Source organism: Vicugna pacos, chromosome 12 (assembly GCF_048564905.1).
Source record: "Vicugna pacos chromosome 12, VicPac4, whole genome shotgun sequence".
In the NCBI taxonomy this organism is placed as follows: domain Eukaryota; kingdom Metazoa; phylum Chordata; class Mammalia; order Artiodactyla; family Camelidae; genus Vicugna; species Vicugna pacos.
This window is the reverse complement of record NC_132998.1, coordinates 58,810,299-58,830,236: the sequence shown is the minus strand read 5'-3', so window position 1 is coordinate 58,830,236 and position 19,938 is coordinate 58,810,299. Positions and strand designations below refer to the sequence as shown.

General features: G+C 56.2%; 1 protein-coding gene across 1 annotated transcript in view; it reads right to left on the bottom strand.

The window, feature by feature from the left end:
* CACNA1I (calcium voltage-gated channel subunit alpha1 I) overlaps positions 1-19,938 on the bottom strand; it is a 126,668-nt gene that overhangs the window by 24,683 nt on the left and 82,047 nt on the right. Inside the window, exons 8-14 of the mRNA XM_072973559.1 lie at positions 16,900-17,215; positions 15,695-15,787; positions 12,199-12,511; positions 9,383-9,804; positions 1,585-1,736; positions 743-928; positions 320-437 (exon numbers count right to left, since the gene is read on the bottom strand). Coding sequence (XP_072829660.1) covers positions 320-437; positions 743-928; positions 1,585-1,736; positions 9,383-9,804; positions 12,199-12,511; positions 15,695-15,787; positions 16,900-17,215 — 1,600 coding nt within the window. The remainder of the gene's footprint in view (positions 1-319; positions 438-742; positions 929-1,584; positions 1,737-9,382; positions 9,805-12,198; positions 12,512-15,694; positions 15,788-16,899; positions 17,216-19,938) is intronic.

Sequence of the window (19,938 nt, the reverse complement as noted above, 5' to 3'; positions counted from 1 at the left end):
CCTCTTCCCCTTGTTCCTTCTGCCCCTACTGCACCTGTGTGCCATTCAACCAAACTATGGTACATGTGAAGAAACAGTCTCAGGGATGAATCCAAAGTCTTGGGGCAGGAGTGGAGGGGCAGAGACAGGCATCGGGCAGCCAACCCAGCTCCAAGCCTGGCCCCGCACTCCGGACCTGCCCACTAGAGGCCGGGGCTGAGGGGCCTCACTGTCAGGCTGCTGCTCTTCCCTGAATTCTCTGAGGCTGGGGGCACCTCCAAAGAGTGATCCTGGGAGAAACCCCTTCCCTGGACAGACATGGACATGTTCCGCTGCTTACCTGGAACACTGTGACGATGGCCCACAGCAGGGAGTCAAAGTTCTTCCGGTCAGGGACCGTGTCTCCCGTGTCCGTGCGAAGGCTGAATTTGCAGCCAAAGATGTGCATCCCGAGGATGCTGGGGGAGGGATGGAGGTGGCTCAAGGGACTCACACACACCAAGCTCTTTGCCCACCCACCTTTCATTCCTGAGCAACCGAGTAAGATGGGAGGAGGCAGTGTCGGTCCCATTTTACAGAAGTGAACACCAAGGCTCAGAGGGGTGGTAGTTGCCTAGAGCCATTAGGGGGTTAAGTGATGGTGCCAGGATTCACACCCAGGTCGGGAGTGGTACCCAGAGAAGCTCAACCACCCACACTCCCAGGCTCCTAACCACGGCCCCAGCAGACCCCACAGGTGTGGCCTCCAGGGTGGCGGGCTCACCTGAAGATGAAGATGAAGAGCATGAGAAGCATGCAGAAGGTGGCCACGTTGTCCATGGTCTTCATGAGCACCACGAGCTGGCGCCGCAGCGCGGGCATGAAGCGCACCAGCTTCAGCACCCGCAGCAGCCGGAAGGTCCGCAGCACGGACAGCCCACCATCCGCCTGCCCCACAATCTCCCAGATGCTGCAGCCGGGAGGGGGCCAGCAGGGGTAGGGAGGGAGAGAGGCAGGAGGGAGGCCAGGAGGAGATGAAGGCAGAGGAAGGAGAGGCCAGGGAGGATGGAGAGACGAAGACCTTCCATTTATTCACTCATTCATCCAAGGAATATTGTTTCACAATCATTGCACTTCCATGCACCCTAAATCTGGAGCTCTGAACTTGGATTCCGTGGACCCCCCCAAAAAAGTCTACGGTCCATGAATGTCACTGACCACTTTTTGAGATTTAACATTCTTTTGATTACAAATGTCAACAACAAACAACAGAGAATTAGCAGTTTCTATGGCCTCGTAGCCAATTGAAATCACTGATATTTTTCTATCACATGGTGGCCAATACAGATATTTCCAAATATTACTTATGCTCATCCTTTCTTGGGAATGGTGGTAGTCATGGACCCACTACTAGATCTTGCTATTTAATGCATTCATCCAGAAGCACATACATTGCTAAGTCACAACTTCTACAATATTTTGATAACTGTGTTTCAGGATGATTGGCTGCCTTCATCTCATGTACTTCATTTACTGGTTGGGGTCAGTGCACGAAGTGCCCCTCCTGCTCCGCTCTGTTTCTAGGCCCACAGCCTGGAAGGTTGGGGGCAGGGAGCGGGTCAGCACCTGATGATGACAATGATGCTGTCAAAGATGTTGTAAGGGTTGCGCAGGTAGTCGAAAAGCCCGAAGGCAGCCAGCTTCAGGAGCATCTCCAGGGCAAACATGCTGGTGAAGACCACGTTGCAGATCTCCAGGATGTTGGTCAGCTCCTCGGGCTGTAGGGGTGTTGGGGCAGGGGATGGGGGCCCGGTCAGGCTAGAGGGAAGCTGCAGGTCCCTCCCTCTTGACACCCATCAGCTTCAGGACCCTCGCAGAGGCAGGGAGGCCTGGCTCAGCCACCCTGGCTCCATGACCTGCAGGTTGGTGTCCTCGTTGGAGCTCCATCTCCCCCTGCACTTGGCCTCAAGAACCTGACAACTCTGCTGCATCTCTGCCATTCTGAGGGGTCCACTGAGATGGGACTGACCTTCCACAGATTTGGCAGCGATGCTGGTACTACATACTGAGGGCCACGTTATGATACCCATTTTACAGATGAGGAAACTAAGGCTCAGAAACCAGTCTAAGGTCACATGACTAAACACAGAACAAGACAGAAAGGCAGGCCAGTAGCTGCTGAAACTTCCTATTTACCCATGACCCTAACCCACTTAGTGAGCATGTGCAGGACCTGTTCTGTGCATTTTATAGGCATCATGTTACTTAATCCCTCATGAGAGTCCATCATACAGATGAGGAAACAGATTCAGAGGCCAGTCCCCTGCCTGAGGCTGCAGAGCTAGTAAGGGGCAGAGCCAGGATTCAAACTCAGGCAGCCTGGCTCCAAGACTCCTGCCCTTAACCCCTGCCTGTGCAGACCTCCCCATCCAGCCCTCCCTTCTCTCCACTTTCCTAGCATTGTGGCTGGAGACCACCACGCCCCCTGAGGGAGGACAGAGACCGTACATCTACCGTGTGCCTCGACAGCTCTTAATCCACCTGACCACCCGCTCGGTAGGGCTTACTTCACACACTTCTCAGAGGACACTAAGAGCGGAGAGATTAAGAATCAAAGTCACCAGCGGGTCAGAGGGAGGCTAGTCCCCCTGGCCATAGAGCCACCCTCTACTCCAGGAGCTGTGTACCTGCTGGTTTTTAGCAGCAAGTGACAGCCCTGCAAGTGGGACCACTCGAGGGACACCAGTGTCTGAAACAGGCCACACTGCTGGCCATGACCAGGCGCAGGGTTCCAGGTCCCCTCCTCCTCGGCCAGGCCTCAGTTTCCTCACCCATAAAACAAGGGGAGTGAGATGAGGGCCAGACGAGGCCCCAGCCCATCTCCCCCTCTGCAGCCCCACCAGGACTAGTGAAGCGTCTGGTCTCTGCTCACCACTGAGTCAGGCTGTTCCCGCCTGATCACGGAGAAGGGAAAGGCCATCTGTCAGGCCTGACCATGCGCCCCTGCTGAGCCCGACACCAACACAATTACTGATGCCTCAGACAACCTATGAAGCCGCTGATGGCATCTCCATTTTACAGATGAGGAAACTGAGGCTCAGAGAGGTGAACTGCCACACAGCAAGGCTGTGGCAGAGCCACCAAGTCAGACTCCAAACTGCTCTCCCAGTACACACACCGACCCGCCCCCTGAAACTCATCCACCCATCCACCCATCCACCCACTCATTCACAGCTGCATGCACTCCACAGGTCTTCCGAGCATCCGTCAGGTCCTGGGCTCGTGCTAGCCAGGGTGGGCAGTGGTGATCGAATCAGGACATTCTCCCCGCCCTTGAGAAGGGCAGGCTCCACTGACAAAGCCCATTTCACGAGTTAACAAACCAGTCGGCAGATGCTAAAAACAAAGGAAGGTTGAGGGTGTTTTGGGGGAACACAGACAGTGGAGTCAGGAGCAGCTTCCTGGAGGAAGTGACATCTCAGTGAGACCTCAAGCTGAAGGGGGAGCAGGGGACAGGAGGAAGAGAGGGTATCTGGGCACAGGGACCAGCCCGAGCCAAGGCTAGGGGAGGCAGGAGAGCCCCCATCACCAGCACCGCCCCTCCACCGGGGGACCAGGCCTCAGGGCCTGACGCTGACTCCACTCAGGTCAAAAGGAGATGAGAAAAAAATAACCCAACCCTCCCTTCCGCCTGGTGTCTGAGAAATCTAATAAAACTGCCAGCTCTTCTCAAGCCCAGATAAAAGGCGAAGGCGCTATTTCCATCTGTAATTACATTTGACTCACAAAATGGTCCCAAAAGGGCAGTGGGCCCCCGAGAGAGGCACCCAGTGAGGAGGAGCTGGGGCCCAGCATCCCCGGCTGAGCCAGGGCCCAGATGCTGCTCGGAGCCACCAATTTCCCAGCCCGCCAAAACAGAGATGAAAGATGCAGCCACTGACAGTCCATAATGGCCAGCGCTGGCTCTGGCCACACGCGCTGCACACACTCCCTCCCACCTGCAGCTGAGGAGGAGCCCCCACCCCACTCTCTCTCCCCGAAAGGACACCTGCTTGCTCCCCTCCTCCCTCGCAACAGCTGTTTCTCTAGTCAAGCGCACACCTGTTAATCTTTTTCTAATGGACCATCCATCACTCCTGCGAGCATTTTTCTGGGAGAGAGACAGTGAGCGGGAGAGAGAGACAGATAAATATAGATACAGTGAGTGAGAGACTAAGGGGGGAGGTACGTGAAGAGGGACAGGGCAGCCATTAGAGAGACGGGCAGAGAGAGACTCGAAAAGAGAGACGGACAGACAGACTCATATAGACACAGGGAGTGAGAAGCAAAGGCAAGGTGTGGAGAGACAAGACAGAGAGAGAAAAATAAAGATAAAAACATAGCGAGGGACCAAGATCATGACACTGTGTGTGAGTTAGAGACAGAGCCAGAAACTGAGAGAGCAGGCAGACAGACAGACAGGCAGAGACTGCAGACAGGTGGCTGGAAATGGCAAAGACCCATCCAATGGAAGAGGAGGTGCCAGGGGCAGAAAAACCAGTTAAGCCAGAGGCAGGAGGACAGAGGGCAGATGAGGGGCTGCCAGCGGGAGGTGAGGCCGGAAGCAGAGGGAGAGGGGTAGGGGCAGGACCAGCTCATCCCTGCCGGACGCCAGGCTTGGGAGGCCCGGCTGCCTGGCCTCTGACCATTTCTGCAGGGGCAGATAAGGGCCCAGTCAGGCAGGGGTCTCTAAGTTGCCCCTAGGAACCCCTGGAGCCCAGCGTCATCCCCATGATAATAATGGCAGCTGGTATTAAAGCATCTCCCATGTGCAAGGTAGCGCTAAGCACTTTCCATGAATTATCCGGTATGAGCCTCAAATATTACCCTATAGTATCCCCATTTTACAGACAGGGAAACTGAGGCTCAGAGAGGAGAAGCAACAGTCCCCGGCCATGGCCAAGCAGTGGTAGAATCAGATCTCAAACACTGGTCTCCTCCCTCCGGCCCACACCCTCGTCCTGCCATGTCCCAAGTGTCTTTACCTGCCCCACTTTTCTGACTTGAGGCTCCAGTTCACCACAGACACATCACTGCCCTGCTTACAAGCCTTCCAAAGCTCCCCACTGCCCTAAGGTTATATAAAGCCAGTCTCGAGACTTCATGAATAGACCCCCTCAGCCTCCTGGGCTGTTGGCCCTGCCCCAGGTGCACATCCTCCTTGAAGACTCAGGGTCTTACATGGGAATGTGTATGCTCCCGGTGCCTGCTTCTGGCCCTCCTGTCTCACTAATGAAATCTGAGTCATCCTTCAAGATCCATCTCCTGTGTCACCACCTCCAGGAAGCCTTCCCCAACCGCAGCTCATGTTGGTGTCTCTCTCCCCTAAGCCCTCACGGAGCTGGAATGTAGGGCACTAAGCCACTCTATCTTCCTCTTCCCGGAGTCACCCCAGACCTGGGTTGGCAGTGACTTGATGGAGCTGCTGAAAAGAGAATAAAGCCTACTTGACCCATCCACTGATTTGAAGGCCCTGAATGCTGTCTTCTGGGAGCTGGAGAGAGTGGACTTGCCCCAGCCAGGGTCAGCCCTTCCCTACAGAGGCTCCTTGCACCCCTGCCCTGCTACCCACTCAGCCTGACCCTCTTTTTTGTTGTCCAACTTGGTCACCATCCTCTAGCTCTAGGACAGCATTGCCCAGCTCAGGAGGAGAGGGGTGCGCTCAGACAGCCTGCTCCCAGGAGCAGTGCCTCCCCACCCACCTCCCGCCGGCTCTGTGCAACCTCCAACTCAACCTCCAACTCAATCTCCGTATCTGAGAGCCCAGTGCTGACAGCTGCTCACCATGTCACACTGGGCAAGCCAGTCCACTTCTCTGAGCCTGTTTCCCCGTCTGCCCAGTGGGGACAAGACATTCACCCTGCCTGCCCCAGAGGGCTGCCGTGAGGCTCACACAGGGAGGAGACGTGCAACACATCAGATGATGATGGAGGAATCTGGCTGCCCAAGTCGACCCCATCTACCTGTCTGTCACAGACTGTCCTGGGCCCTACACCCCAGGGCTATGCAGGGTGGGGGGCCAACTTCGGCACCATCTGACCACCTCATGGGTCACACAAAGGCCCCTGCTTGGCTGACCCCCACTTTCCCCTGTCACCTCCTCCCAGGCCAGTGCCTGCAAGGAACATATGTGGCCACAAGGACCCTGGTGACACTCCCTTGTGATTTTGGCAGCAGCGACCACCTAAAGGCCATGGGCTCCCACAATCTCAACTCTCATTTGAGTGCTTGTGACTCCAGAGACAGGGGTGGCCACACTTCGCAGCAGGAGAAAGACAGCAGCCACCTGCCAGCCCCCCACCTCACCACCTGCCGCCCCCCACCTCACCACCTGCCTCCCCCACCTCACCACCTGCCACCCCCCACCTCACCACCTGCCTCCCCCCACCTCACCACCTGCCAGCCCCCCACCTCACCACCTGCCAGCCCCCCAACCCAGTGGCCACACTAAGCTCCCTGCAGGCAGGTTGTGCAGCCGGGGTAGGGTGGGGCAGCCAGGGTAGGGTGGGGCCCCCAGGATGCCTCCCCTCTGCAGTCACCTCCCCCGCAGGAGAGGGGCAGTATACAATCACGTCTCTCCTGCTCCTCCCCTTCCATCCCTGCCCCCCAGACAGCCCTGAGCCACCTCTCTCCGCAGGCACCCCTCAGATGAGGCTGCTCAAAATAAACTCGGGGGCAGCCCGCTCCCTGCCAGCAGCGTCTGGGAGCGGGGGCTGCGGAGCAAAACTACCCTTGGCTTACGAGCAGGCCCTGCGCAGAGCTCGGTCAAACAATGGCTGCCACTCCGAGCCGCTTTAAAGAGAACATTTTTTAAATTCTTCCTCCCCCTCACTTTGTCTTTAATTAATAATTTTTTGAGACTCCAGATGGCATATAGGAAGCTCACTCCAAGAGTGGTGGTGTAAGGCTCCAACAAAAAATTAGAAAATTATTCTTAACTAGTGAGGACCTACTATGCACCAGGCTTCTTGATGCATTTAACCCTCCCTCTGGAAGGAGGGTCCGTGTGACCATTTACAGATGGGGACAGTGGCTGAAGGAGGCCAGGCGACTTGCCCAAGGCCTCCCTGCTGGTCGACAGCAGAACCAGGGACGGAGCCCAGACCTTGAGCTGATGGAGTTCAGTTCTCTGGCAGTGACCTTCAGAGTGCGAAGGGGGTGGAGGTAATACCTGCGCTTAGTAGGTGATCAGTATATGGGAGCTGATCCCTATGAAGAAAAGGGCATGAAGTTAGGGCGCCTGCTCATGGATGAGGAGGCCAGGGAGGGTCCTGTGAAGCAGCAGAGCCTGGACGGTGAGGGCAGCCTCTCCCAGACCAGCCAGGGGACAGGGGTACCTGCGGGGCCAGAGAGGCGGCTTCCCCATATGGAGGCTGAAAACCTTGCTCAGTAGGATGTGGCAGGAGTGAGGGGGGCCAGGCCAGGGAGGGAGACCCTGAGGAGGCTTGAGCAGGGACTGTGGCCTGGCCTGAGGCTGACGCTGCAGATAGAGAGAGAGAGGCTGGACCAGCGAACGGAGCAGCACTGGCTGCCGTGTTGCCTTGGGAGGATGGCTGAGAAGGCAGGAGCCAGCAGTACGCTGGCAAACAGGCCTCTGAAAAATAGCCCTGATTTGCAACATGTGCCAATTTCTATGGTGTAAATACTCCCACCACGGCCAATTTCAAGCTACCAACTGTTTTTAACAACGGGTTTGCCAAATCCTTGAGTATGAGAAAATTGGCTCTTGCAAGCTAGTTCCACAAGCCACTGGCAGGGACAGGGCTCAAGTTCTGGTGCAGCAGGATGGTGATGGACACCCTTGGTGCTGCCCCACCCAGAAGCTAGAGCCAGTATCCCAACAGCACCGGTTCCCTGTGGGGCTCTCCCTGGGGACACAGGCCCAGCCAGGCCTCTGGCCCCTGTCTGACCTGGCCAGGCGAAGGCCAGAAGGTGGGACCCTAGGCCAGGGGGTCTGGGCTGCCGGTCTCACCAGCTTCACCCTGCAGAGAACCTTCCCCCAGCCCTCCCCAAGACATTTTTAATTAAGCTGGAATGGCAGGCAAACCGGCAAACAGGCAGCTCTGAGCAGAGTGGTGGCAGCCCCAGGGGCCGCATTTCAGTAAATTGAATAGAGCCTGTGTCTGGCGAACTGATGAACAGGGAAATGAGAGTGTGGCCCACCCCCGGGCACAGCGGGCGGCCAGCCCTGCAGAAAGAGGGCCACAGGGAAGCAAAAGGGGGGCGTCGAAAACCAAAACCCTGTAGGGCGTCAGTCTTGCCACACAAAGATGTGGGTTCAAATCTGACCCCTGTCTGGCTGTGAGATCTTGGGCTGGAGATATCCCCTCCTGGGGCCTCAGGGTCACCAGCTGCCAGATGCAGAGCCTCACAGGGCTGCAGTGCAGGTTAGGGGAGGGCCCCCCACCTAAGGGCTGGGGCACAATGGGAGCCAGAAAATGATGTTATTCCAAATGAAGCCAGGGCTGGATTTGTCAAAGCTGTCACCCCAGGTATGACCCATGGACTAGGGACATCTGTGCTAACCCCTCACAGGTCTCCATCCTGTGTCCCCACAACAGCCTCCTTCCCTGCTGTACACACCTTCCCTGTGCTCCTGCCACCTCCCAGAAGCTGTCCCCTCCCCCACGTGCTATCCCCCCCTGGGGACCCTTTCTCTGAACTCATCTCACCTCTGAACCCCAGCAGTATCCCTGATGGCCCAGGGGGCCTGGGACACACCATTCTACTCAGCCAACACCTTCCCTGCACCCCGTGCACCCAGAGTTGAGGACAGAAGCAACCACAGGTTTGGCCAAGAAGGGAGATGGGGGACAGCCTCTGCAGGGCAGCCTCGGGGCTGAGGTGAGGGGGAAGTTAGGGGGTGCGTCAAGGACAGGAGGGCGCCCCACCTGCTGCAGGTACACTGTGGGCAGAGCACGAGAGGCCTTGAATATCAGTGGAAAAGTCTGCATTTCATGCCAAGGGCAATGGGGGCTGTGGAGGTTTGGGGGCAGGGGAGATCCCAGCCTCTGGAAAGATCAGTCCAGCTGTTTTGGAGACAAGAGACAAGCAGGCTTATGTGGAGGGGTGGTGAATGGAAGTTAGGATTTGGCAGGGACTGGCAGGGAGTGGGCTGTGGGTGCCTTGGTTTCCAGGCTGAGACGCTTTGAGGGAACAGAACTGGAACCCCTCGTTCTCACCCTGAGTAGTCACTTGGTCACTCATTCACCCTGAGCTCGGCCTCCTCTGTGGCTGGCCCTGGGCCAGGCACTGAGGCCACATGGATGAATGGGACAGAGGCCGGGGGGAGACAGACAGAAAGTGAGTGTTGGACAGACCCGGGCTGCCCAGGGCCCTCCTGCGCCTGCGTGCCAGCCCACGCCCCGTGCCCGCCCCCACTGGCCTGCTGGTGGTGCTCGATGCCCATGCTGACGGTGTTGACCAGGATGGCCATCATGATGCCCCGGTTGAAGTACTTGCTGTCCACGATGCCCCGCAGCTTGGCTCGCGTCTCCCGCCACACGTCTCCGCACAGCCCGGCAGCCCCGTCCGCCTGCTCCTCCTCGTCCTCCTTCCCCAGGTCCGAGGAGGTCCCGTCCTCACTGCTCCGGGCCCTGTCTCCGTCAGCTTCATCCTCGCCGCCACCCGAGCCCCCAGAGCCCGAGCCCTCCTGGCCCGAGTCGCTGCTGCCCAGGCCCGAGGGCCGCCGGCCCGCCTCGTGCTGGCAGCGGGGGCAGCTGGCAGGGTCCGAGGCCAGCATGGCAGAGATGGGCTGCACCAGCGCGTGGGGCGTCGGGTCCAGGGGGCTGTGTCGGGGGCACAGCTCTGAAAGCAAGCAGAGGTCAGGGTGGGTGCCTTGGGTCATACTTGCGTGTCACGGAGGAGGCAGCCTCCGCCCACACCCAGCATGTGCCCACCCTGCGTGTGACCTGGAACCTGCCAGCCCTCCACCCCATCCCCGGAGGCCCAGAGGCATGTGGTTCCTGGGGAAATAGCTTCACCTTCTGGGCTTTCTTTGCGCAGGGACGAGGAGCACCCATCTTGCAGGGCTGTGGGGCAGATTCTATCCTTGACACATGATAAGCCCAGAACAGGGTCCCTGCTTTGTCATCCCTTGGCCCTTGGCCCCATGTTAGTCACTGAAAGACCCTCCAGGAACCCCAGCCCCTCCCCACGGTCCTGATTCATGACATCTTGGAGTTTGGAAAAAGCGGCTGACGAGGAGCTTCTGAAAGCCCAGCAGAGCGGGCAGACACCCCTCAGAAGAGGCCAAGGTGGCTGTGGCCTTCCTCAGTTCTCCTGCCTGTGTCGGGGGCTTCTTGCATCCGGGAGGAAGGAGGCAGGAGCCCTGGGCAGGGGCTCTGGACGCACCCCTCCCACTTCCCCCTGTCCAGACCCTGGGGAGCGGGCAGGAGGGCCCGACACAGTGCGAGGGGCCGGAGCTCTCATCCCCTCTGCCGCCCTGGGAGTGTGAGGAGCTGGGCGGGTCTTGGACTCAAGTTCTATGATCTCTGAACCGTTTCAAAGAGGTGTCAGAAAGGCTCTTTCTGGGTGGCTTGGATCCTTCTTTATATTTGTCTACATTTTCCTAGAATAAACAGGTTGTGCTTATGTAGCAAAAAAGAAAAAAAATTAGAGGAAAAAAACCTGTAATGTTTACCCTTCACTTCTGCACTTGCTTCCAAATACCTCCCAACACATGGACAAGGCCCTCTGACTCATTTGCCCTCTAGACTGGTGGGGCAGCCAGAAGCCTGGAGTGGGGCCACCTCAGCACCAGAGGTCAGAGCAAAGCCCTTGCCAGCCCAACGATACGTGGGGCTGGGCCCTCTGACACCTGTTTCCCAAGGAAGGGAGGTGGGGGAGGCAGAGAGCCCATGGGGCAAGAGGGCATGACCTCCCTCCAGAAGCCCGTCTAGGGCTTTCCTCCATGCAGGTTCCCTGGAAAGGGTGGCGGGCAGCAGCAGGAAGCCACAAGCAGTAAACACCCTTCCCCGCGTCATCCAGGAACACGGGGTGCCAGCCTTGCCCAGACCCCAGCTCCCCCGTCCACGTGCTGGGCCAGCCCACGGGCCACCTGGAGCCTCCTCCAGCACCGTGCCTGGACGGCTGGCGCCCAGGGACGGGTGGGCGGCAGCTCTGAGGAGGAATTCTCCAGCTTGCCTCTCAAGAATCTGATTCCCAGAATGTGAGAGCTGCAAGTGCCGGGGCTGGGGGCGGCTGACTCCCACAGCGCACCGCCTCATCCTCACTCCATGGCAGGGAGCTGGAGGCCGGCAGAGGGGCCGGGCTGCCCACCGTCACACCTGCGCCTGCTCTAGGGTAGTCCTGATGCCTGCTGACCTCCTCACTGGCACCAACTGGGGGCAGGACTGGGCCTGGGGTGGGGCCCACCTCCTGTGGTGCCTTTGCCTCCTCCCACCAGAGAGGTTCACTTCCCCCGGAGGTGGGCCCAGCAGAGAGTGTACCTCTGGCATCCCCAATGCTGAGCTTTTGTCACTGACACACTATGTGACCTCAAGTGACTCCCTTCATCTCTCTGGACTTTAGTCTTCCCATCTGAACACTGGGGATAATATTACTCACTCTGTTCCCTTCTCAGGACTGTTTTCTAGAACAGAGGAGAAAACGAATGGAAAATCTTCTTTAAGCCTAAACTGTTAACTCTCTGGAACTGTCTACAGTCAAGCAGGAGAAATGGCCCCAAGGCAGGAGCAGATTATAGAGTGGCACGTGTCCCCAACACGCCCTGTCTCTGCAAGGCTGGCCATGGCCCCTTTATTCCAGGTGACCCAGCATCACGGCTCAGGTGTGCTAGCAAGCAGGGACCCTCGGGGGAAGGGGGAGGGGGCAGGCTTTAGTGGCAGAGGGACTTTATATCTTCAGAAGACTGAGAATTTCTTTCAAGTGTGGATCCTAGGGCGGAGCCTGAGTCGGTGTGCGCACACTGGATTGGAAGAGAATCCCTCCAGGGTGGGGCTGAGTCCCCCAGGCCCAGGGCTAGCCCAGGCCTGGTGCTGGCAGGTGGTCGGGAAAGGGGACAGGGAACCAAGGGGTGTGGACTGGAGCTCCCAGGGGAAGATGTGGGTTCTGAACTTGCTGGACACCTCTGCTTGTGCTGGAGAGATAGGACATGTTTGCAAATGGTGCCACTTCTGAGTCCCCAGTTGGAGGCACACAAGGTCTGCGTGGGGCACTCGGGAGGCCAGGGCCACTTACTGTAGTGCCTGGGCTCCTTGGCGTGGGGCCCGGGCTTGGCGGAGCTGGGTGTGCCCGGGTCCGGGGCCTGGCGCCGGCTCTGCAGGGCCTGGTAGAGGCCCAGGGCCCGGCGCTTGGCCTTGCGCAGAATGTGGCAGACGTACTGGAAGATCTCCTCGTAGCAGTCGCCAGGCTCGGCATAGCTGGCCACGGTGCTGGAAGACAGGTAACGCTGCCGCTGCTCCAGCATCAGCCGGTGCTCCCGCTGCTTGGTCTCCGAGAACTGGGTCGCTATGACAACGAGGCACAGGTTGATCATGAAGAAGGAGCCCACCTGTGACCAACAGGAGGAGAGGACAGGGACAGGGACAGGGACAGAGGGGATGGTGGAGGCAGGGAGCCGGAGGGTGGGAAAGAGAGGCGGAGAAATGGAGAAAGTGAGGCGGGGAGATGGTGATGGAGACGGAGAAACAGAGGGATACAGAGGCAGAAAGGAAGACAAGAGGAGGGGCAGGGACAGATCCGGAACACAGAACAAGGAAAGGACAGAGCAGAGCGCAGACAGGGAGAAGCAGCCGGGGTGCAGAGAGACCAGGGCAAGGAGAGACACCAAGGGAGAGGGAGACAGACACAGAGGGTGGGGGAGACACAAAGTGACAGGGGGCAGGTGGAGACAGGGAGAGGAGGAAGAGGGGAAGGGGAGGGCCCAGAGAGACGGAGAGGCACAGGCACAGACAGGGACAGGAAAAGATGGCTGAGGCCTGGCTCCAGGAGGAGGCCTTGCTCCGGGAGGAGGCCAGGGCCCCAGGACAGCGTGGCCCAGGCAGCTCCCCAGCTCCCCTGTGGAGCCTGTTTCCCAGCCCACTCCCCTCAGGCCCCTAGGCCCTTAGCGCTGAGGCCAGAGAGGGAGGCAGAGCCCCTCCCGGGTTATCCAGGCCCTGAGTCCCACCCCAGCCCTGCCCTCTCTACAGCCTTGACCTTGGCCCCAGGTGGGCCTCCAGACAAGAAAGAGAAGCTTCCCTAGAAAGGGTTTCGTTGTGTGGCTTTGTCTGTGCTTGGATGGCTGGTGGGGAGAGGCTACCCAGTTGGTGCTAGGACTCTCACCACCTCAAGCCCCAGGGCCCAGCTCCAGGGGGCACTACAGGCAAAAGAACCCTTCCTGCCCCAGCTGCCAGAGGGCAGGCTCCTCCCAGAGATGTGCTAAACCTTTGAACAGACTTAGCTGCCTGCCAGGGAGAGGGGCTGGTGGTGGCTCACCCTCCTCCAGGCTGCCCGCCAGGAGGTTTCTGCAGGCTGCAGCCCCAGTTGCTGATCTGCCTTCCTTTCCCTCCCCACCCCACCATGGCTGGGGTGCTGGGGTTCAGGAGGGAGAGAGTATAGCAGCTGGGGAGCTTCCCTGCCCAGAGGACTCTGGGAAAATCCCTTGCCTCTAAAGTAAGAAGATGTCTCACTCATTCGCTCTCTCTGTCATTTCTTTCATAAGCATTTCCTGGAGACCCGCTCTTCGGGCCTGGGTGAGGGGCACAGACCCTGCCCTCTGGGAGCTCACACCTGCCTCTGCAGCTGCTGTCCCCGGGGTAACCAGGCAGCTCCCCATCCCCTCTGGACCTCCACTTCAGCATCTGTAAAACAGAAGGCTTGGGCAAAATGAGCTTAGGGCTTTCCCAATCAGGAGCACTAGGGACCTCGGTTCTGAGGGCCAAGGACCCCTCACCCACTGTGTGGCCCCCGCCAGGAATTTCACCCCTCTGGGGCTCTGAGGAACAGACAGGTGACCTGCATGGCCAGGGTTGTGAGGATAGGATGACAGCATGGTGGCTCAGGCTCTGCTGTCTGGATCCCTCCCAGCACCTGGAAAACTCAGCGTGCTCAGCATCCCATCAGCATGCCTTCTCCTGGGACAGGGCCACCCAGGGCCCAATCATCACAGCAATGATAGCAGCAGGGCACATTTACTGAGCACTTACTGTGTGCCAGGGGCTGTGCAGGCTGCAGGCTCCATCTCCTCTAACTCTCCCCAGGGCCTGTGAGCCAGGTGCCATCCCTGTTCCCGGCTCCGAGATGAGCTCGGGGAGCTAAGGGACCGCCCAGGATCGCACTGGGAGTTACCACCCTCAGACTCCCACCCCTAAGTCCCTCAGGAGAAGCAGATGAAGCATCCTCCAGCCTCTCTCTGGAATTCCGGGCTCCTCCAGCAACCCCAGTGGTTGACAGTCCCCCCACTGCAGGGTTCTGTCTGGCTTCAGGTTCTCTGCAGGCGCCCCCTGCCCAGGACACTCTTCTGGCTCCCTCCCTCAACTCCCAACTCCAGTCTTTAAGGCTCAATTCTGGCATCACCTCCTCCAGGAAGCCTTACTTCCCCCACCCCTCTCCAAGCTGGGTTAGAGGCCTCCTTTGGGCTTCCTTCTCTCATGGCACCTAAGACGCTGTCTGGCTCCTGTCTGCTGTAGCCCATCTTCCCCTACGAGACTGTGAGCTCCTGGAGGGCAGAACTGGCCGTCCTGACTCACTGCTCAGTACCCAGCCCTCGGCTCAGGGCTGGATGCAGTGCAGGCTGTCCTGAATGTGCTGGGGAATGACTAAACCAGGGGATGGATGGCAATGCCGAACAAAGCCTGGGCCCCTCCCCCTTGATCTGGGGTGTCTCCTTATGGGTCCAAGGCCCCAGGATCTCCAGGGAGGCATCGAAGCTAAGCCAACAGCAGGTGTGTCTCAGGTTAGCTTGTCCTGAACCCCTAGGTCAAAGTCCCACCAGCCCAGGATAGGGTGCCAAGCGTGCCCTCTCTCCCACCACCAGGAAGCCGGAGAATCCGGCCTTGCAGCAGCAGGGAGCCAGCAGCGACTCGCCTAGGAGTGAATCACCTTGACATTTGGGGACTGTACTGTGGCTGAAGCTGCAGTCAGGCATGACAAGGTGGATGAGATGGCTCTGGGGAGACTGGGGGTGGTGGTGGGAGGGGCGGGCCAGGAAAGGGGCCCTCTCTGTGGGGCCGAGAGAGCCCCCCTTCATCTCCAGGTCTCCCCTACAAAGCAGAGCTGCTCAAGATATGCGAGTCCCTCCGAGAATTTCAGGGAGCACCACCAGCTCACAACCAGCCGCGGGCTTCCATTTCACAGCATCTCATCTTCCCAACCCAGGGAAAAAGGAAGAAGCTGAAGCCCTTGAGAAGCTTTCATCCTGGGGCTGCATCCCTGCTAGGGTCATAAAAGCATGTATTCCCAGAGACAACGAGGCAGAGAAACACAAGCAGGAGCAGCGCGCGGACTTAAATGCCCAGAAATGAGAAACGAAGGCAATCAGAAGTGATGGATGCCTCCAGCAGCCACCCCCGACGAGCTTCTTCAATCACCCACGGCTCGGCTGCATTTAAAAATCGCCCCTCCAGCTGTCTCCCACTCAGCTCTCCTGGCTCTGAGGGGCACCCTGGGGACTTCCAAAGACCCCCCCCCCAACTCTGGTCCACTGGTCATGCGTCCTTGAGCTTGCCCGGAGAGCCCCAGCCTCCCTGACACTTACTATGATAAGCAGGATAAAATAGATGAAGTTGTAGAAGGAGTGAGCATCCATCACATAGTACATGATCTCCACCCAGCCTTCCAGAGTAATCACCTGCAGCCAGGACACAGCAGAGGAGGAGAGATTGCCTTAGACAGCTGACCCTCCCGAAAGGCAGGCAGCAAAGGAAGTGCCCCAGACAGAGGTTCCACTGTGTGCCGGGGCACCTACAAACGTCCCTATCAAGCTCACAAGGGCTCCACCGGGCAGCCATCCTCATCCCCAATTATACAGGTGAGGTAACTGAAGTTCAGAGAGGTTAGGGCACTTGCCCAATGTCACACAGCCAGGAAGGAGTGGACTGGTGACTTAACTTGGTCTCTCTCACTCCAGAGCCCACCCGAATTCCAGTCTACCACACCACGGCAGGAGGGCTGGAAGCAAGGGGCCCCACGCTGCAGGTCCAGCTCGCCCCCAGGCCACTCTGAGCCTCAGCTGCTTCTTCAGTGTGTGCGATTAACGGAGCCCACCTGGTAGGGCTGGAGTGCAGCTCAGCTGAGCCTGGGCGTGTGGCTGTGACGAGGCTGGTTTGACTCTGTCCCCCACACATTTTTCCAGAGAGGGACACAGAGCAGCCTTGGGCAAGATGGACACTGGGTCTTCCCCAGCACCATGGTCTTATTCATGTCTGGCAAATGCACAGCCTACCACCCTCTGGGCGCCAGAGGGTCCCAAACCGTAGCCGCCAGGCTGTGATCACATCACGCCTGCAGCTCTGAATTCAGTGGTCCTGCCACTCCCCAGAGCAAAGTACACAGAGCAGCCATCTCAGCAAGGCCCTGCCGTCCCCCCAGGGGCCTCTCAGCCACCACCCTGTGTACCTGTCCCCTCTCTTCTTCTGACGACAGCAGGAAGGTAACCTTGACTGAACACTCACTGCACATTGGGCTCTGCTCACATCATCTGGTTTATTCTTCTCAGCCACTCAAGGTAGGGGAAACTTATCGTTCTCATTTTAGAGATAAGAAAACGGAGGCACAGAGACATGAAGCAATAAACCTGAGGGCTTACAGCCATTTCCTCGAACCTCAGTTGCTGTCTGTCAACGGGCACATTGGGCAGACATCAGTGAGCCAGGCTGCAAACGCGCAGCACAGAGCCCCGCCTGCTGGGCGAGGCTGCTCACCTACCTTCCCCTCCCCCAGCCCCAGCCCAGAGGGCCTCACCTGGAAAATGACGATCCAGGCATAGCCGATGTTGTCAAAGTTGATGGCGCCCTTGTGGGGGTTGGCGCTGCCTGTGCGGCACACATTGTAGTAGCGGTTCCAGTTGACGCAGAGCCCGCTGGCGTTGAGGTCCTGGCGCCCCGCCCCGAAGTCATAGACATCGTCCTTGGACAGGCAGCACTCACGGCCCTGCTCCTTAAGCGGGGGGATCTCGTGGCAACCCATGATGCCATTGTCCCCCGACAGGGAGCAGATGAAGGGCATCTCGTCGTCCTCCTCTGGCTGGTAGTAGGGGGGCAGGGCCACATCCCCTTGTCTGTCCATAGGTGAGGGTGGGGATAGAGGAGAAGGGGGCGGTCACCACCATGCAGCATGGCAGAACTGGCCCAACAGGCTGTCACTGCTTCCAGGCCTTTGCACATGCTGTTCCCCTTGCCTGGGACACCCTTCCCACCTCTGCCATGGTCCCCAAAACACCCACTGACCCACTGTGGGCAGCTCCAGGGTCCCCCTGCTCAGGAAACACTGTACCCTGCACACACCTCCATTATTACTCCTGCACCCAACTCCCCTGGGAGGCTGGAGCTCTTTCAGGGCAAAGACTGGGTCTGAGCACCCTAGCACCCACACACCGTTTGGTCGGTGCAGAGTAGGTGCTCAATACACAATGCTGAATCTTACTGATACAGGTGAAGATACGATCCTCTTCCTGGCCCACCCTCTCCCATCTATGTGACCCTGGGCTGGTCACTTTCCTTCTCTGGATCTCAGTTTCTTCATCTGTAAAGAGAGATGGCAGACCCTGCCTGCCCATCATATAGGGCTAATCTGTGATTCACTGCAGTCCCAACCAGAATCCCAACATGTTTCTGTCTGTGGAACTTGGCCAGATGGTTCTAGGAGTTATCTGAATGGAAGAATAGTCAAGACAATTTTTTTTAAATAAGAAAGATGAATGGAGTGCAGCCCCACAAGAGAGCAAAATACTCTTCAGTGCTGATTATTAATCCAGTGTGGTATCACAACGGGAACAGAGAGATTTGTGGAACACCGCAGAGCACAGGGATGCCCATGTATAAAAGAGAATTTAGTAAGTTATAGAGACGCCTCTTCAGATCCGTGAAGAATGAAAGGACTAGTCAATAAATGATGTTAAGACATTGGCTATCCATTTGGAAAATAATAAAGTTAGATTTCCACATGATACCATATACAAAAATAAACCTCTTGAAGACATGGTATCAAAAGAAACAAAGAATGTCTATTATCCCATCATTAATTGTTTATATTGATTGCACACTGAAAAAAATAACATTTTGGATATATCAGGTGAAGTAAAATATACTATAAAATTTAAAATAATAGACTCCTAGTGGATTTAAAAGCATAAAGGCAACAAAAATAACCACACAAACATTACAAGAAAATATGAAATATTTCTGTTAACTGGGGATAAGTAAGGCCTTCTTGTATGAGACACATAAAATCCAAAATCTATAAAGAAAAAGGTTAACAAGATTGATTACACACCAAGTAAAATTTCTGCGAGACAAAAGTTAGCAGACAAAGTAAAAAGACAGACAACAAATTGGGGTAAAGTGGAGGCAGGGAAACTTTTTCCGTAAAGGGCCGAATAGTAAGTATTGTTTTGCAGACCACATGGTCTGTTCCCAATCACACACTCCGACACTGTAACATGAAAACAGTCATAGGAAACAGGTAAACAGGAGGGCATGGCTCTGTGCCAATAAAACTTTATTTACAAAAACAGGCCAGAGTTTGCCAGTATTCCCCAGCATACCATGTTTGCATCATACAAACCAGGTAAAAGATCACCATCTAAAGCATATTCAAATTCCTATAACTCAATAAGAAAAAGAAAAATAACACACTAGGAGGGAAAAGGACAAAGGAAAAGAGAAAATTCACAGAAGAAATCAAAATGACCAATATATAGGAAGAGAGGCTCCCTCACTAATAACAGGAAAACACAATGACAGGAGCTCTTCTACGTGCATCCAAATGCAACCATTTCAGTCTCGATAATGCTGAGTGCAGGGAAGGGTGCGTGCAGACACGCTCGTGCTCATACGCTGTTGGTGGGAGAGTAAACTGATACAACCTTTTCAGAGGGCAATTTGGCAACATTCATCATCAAGTAACATGTAGACATCAACCCAAACACATACGGTCACCTGGCGGTAACACAGGGACTCCTGCAACCCCGTGGAGAAAGGATGGACTTCTCCGTCAACAGTGCTGGGATAACTGAATATCTGCATGAAAAATGAGTCTTGACCCCAACCACGGGCCATTCTAAAAATTATTTGAAATGGAATATAGACCTAAATGTGAATGACAAAAACAAGAAAGCTTCGAAAAGAAAACACTGGAGGATATTTTCATGACCTTGAGTTAGGAAAAGATTGTTTAAACTGGATACAAAAAGCAATGCTAAGAAAATGACTAATAATCTAGACTTTATTGCAACCAAGAGCTTCTGTTCATTAAATGACTCCATTAAGAGAGTGAAAATGGAAAATTCAGACTGGAATAAAGTATCTGCAATATATATATGTAGAACTGCTACAAATTTATAATAGAAAGGCAATCCAATTTTTAAATGGCAAGAGACTATACAGACACTTCACCAGAGGATATACCAATGGCTGAAAAACATCACTACTCATCAGGGAAATTCAAATGAAAACTACAGTAAGGTACCACTGCACTCTCCCAAGAGTGGTGAAAATTAAAGAGCTGACAATTCCAAAAGTTGCTAAGGATGTGAGGCGACTGGAACTCTCTCGGACTTTGCTGGTGGACATTTAGTGCAACCATCTGGGGAAAACATTTGGCAAAAATCTAGTGGAGCTAACAAACATATCCACTTCCTTAACCCAGCGATTCCACTCCTGGGAATTTACCCAAAAGAAAGCATGGCCATATCCACTCAAAGACATGTACAAGGATATTCATGAGTCATGGAGCCAAAGAACCAGAAACCACCCAAATCAACGGCAGCGTGGAAACACACAC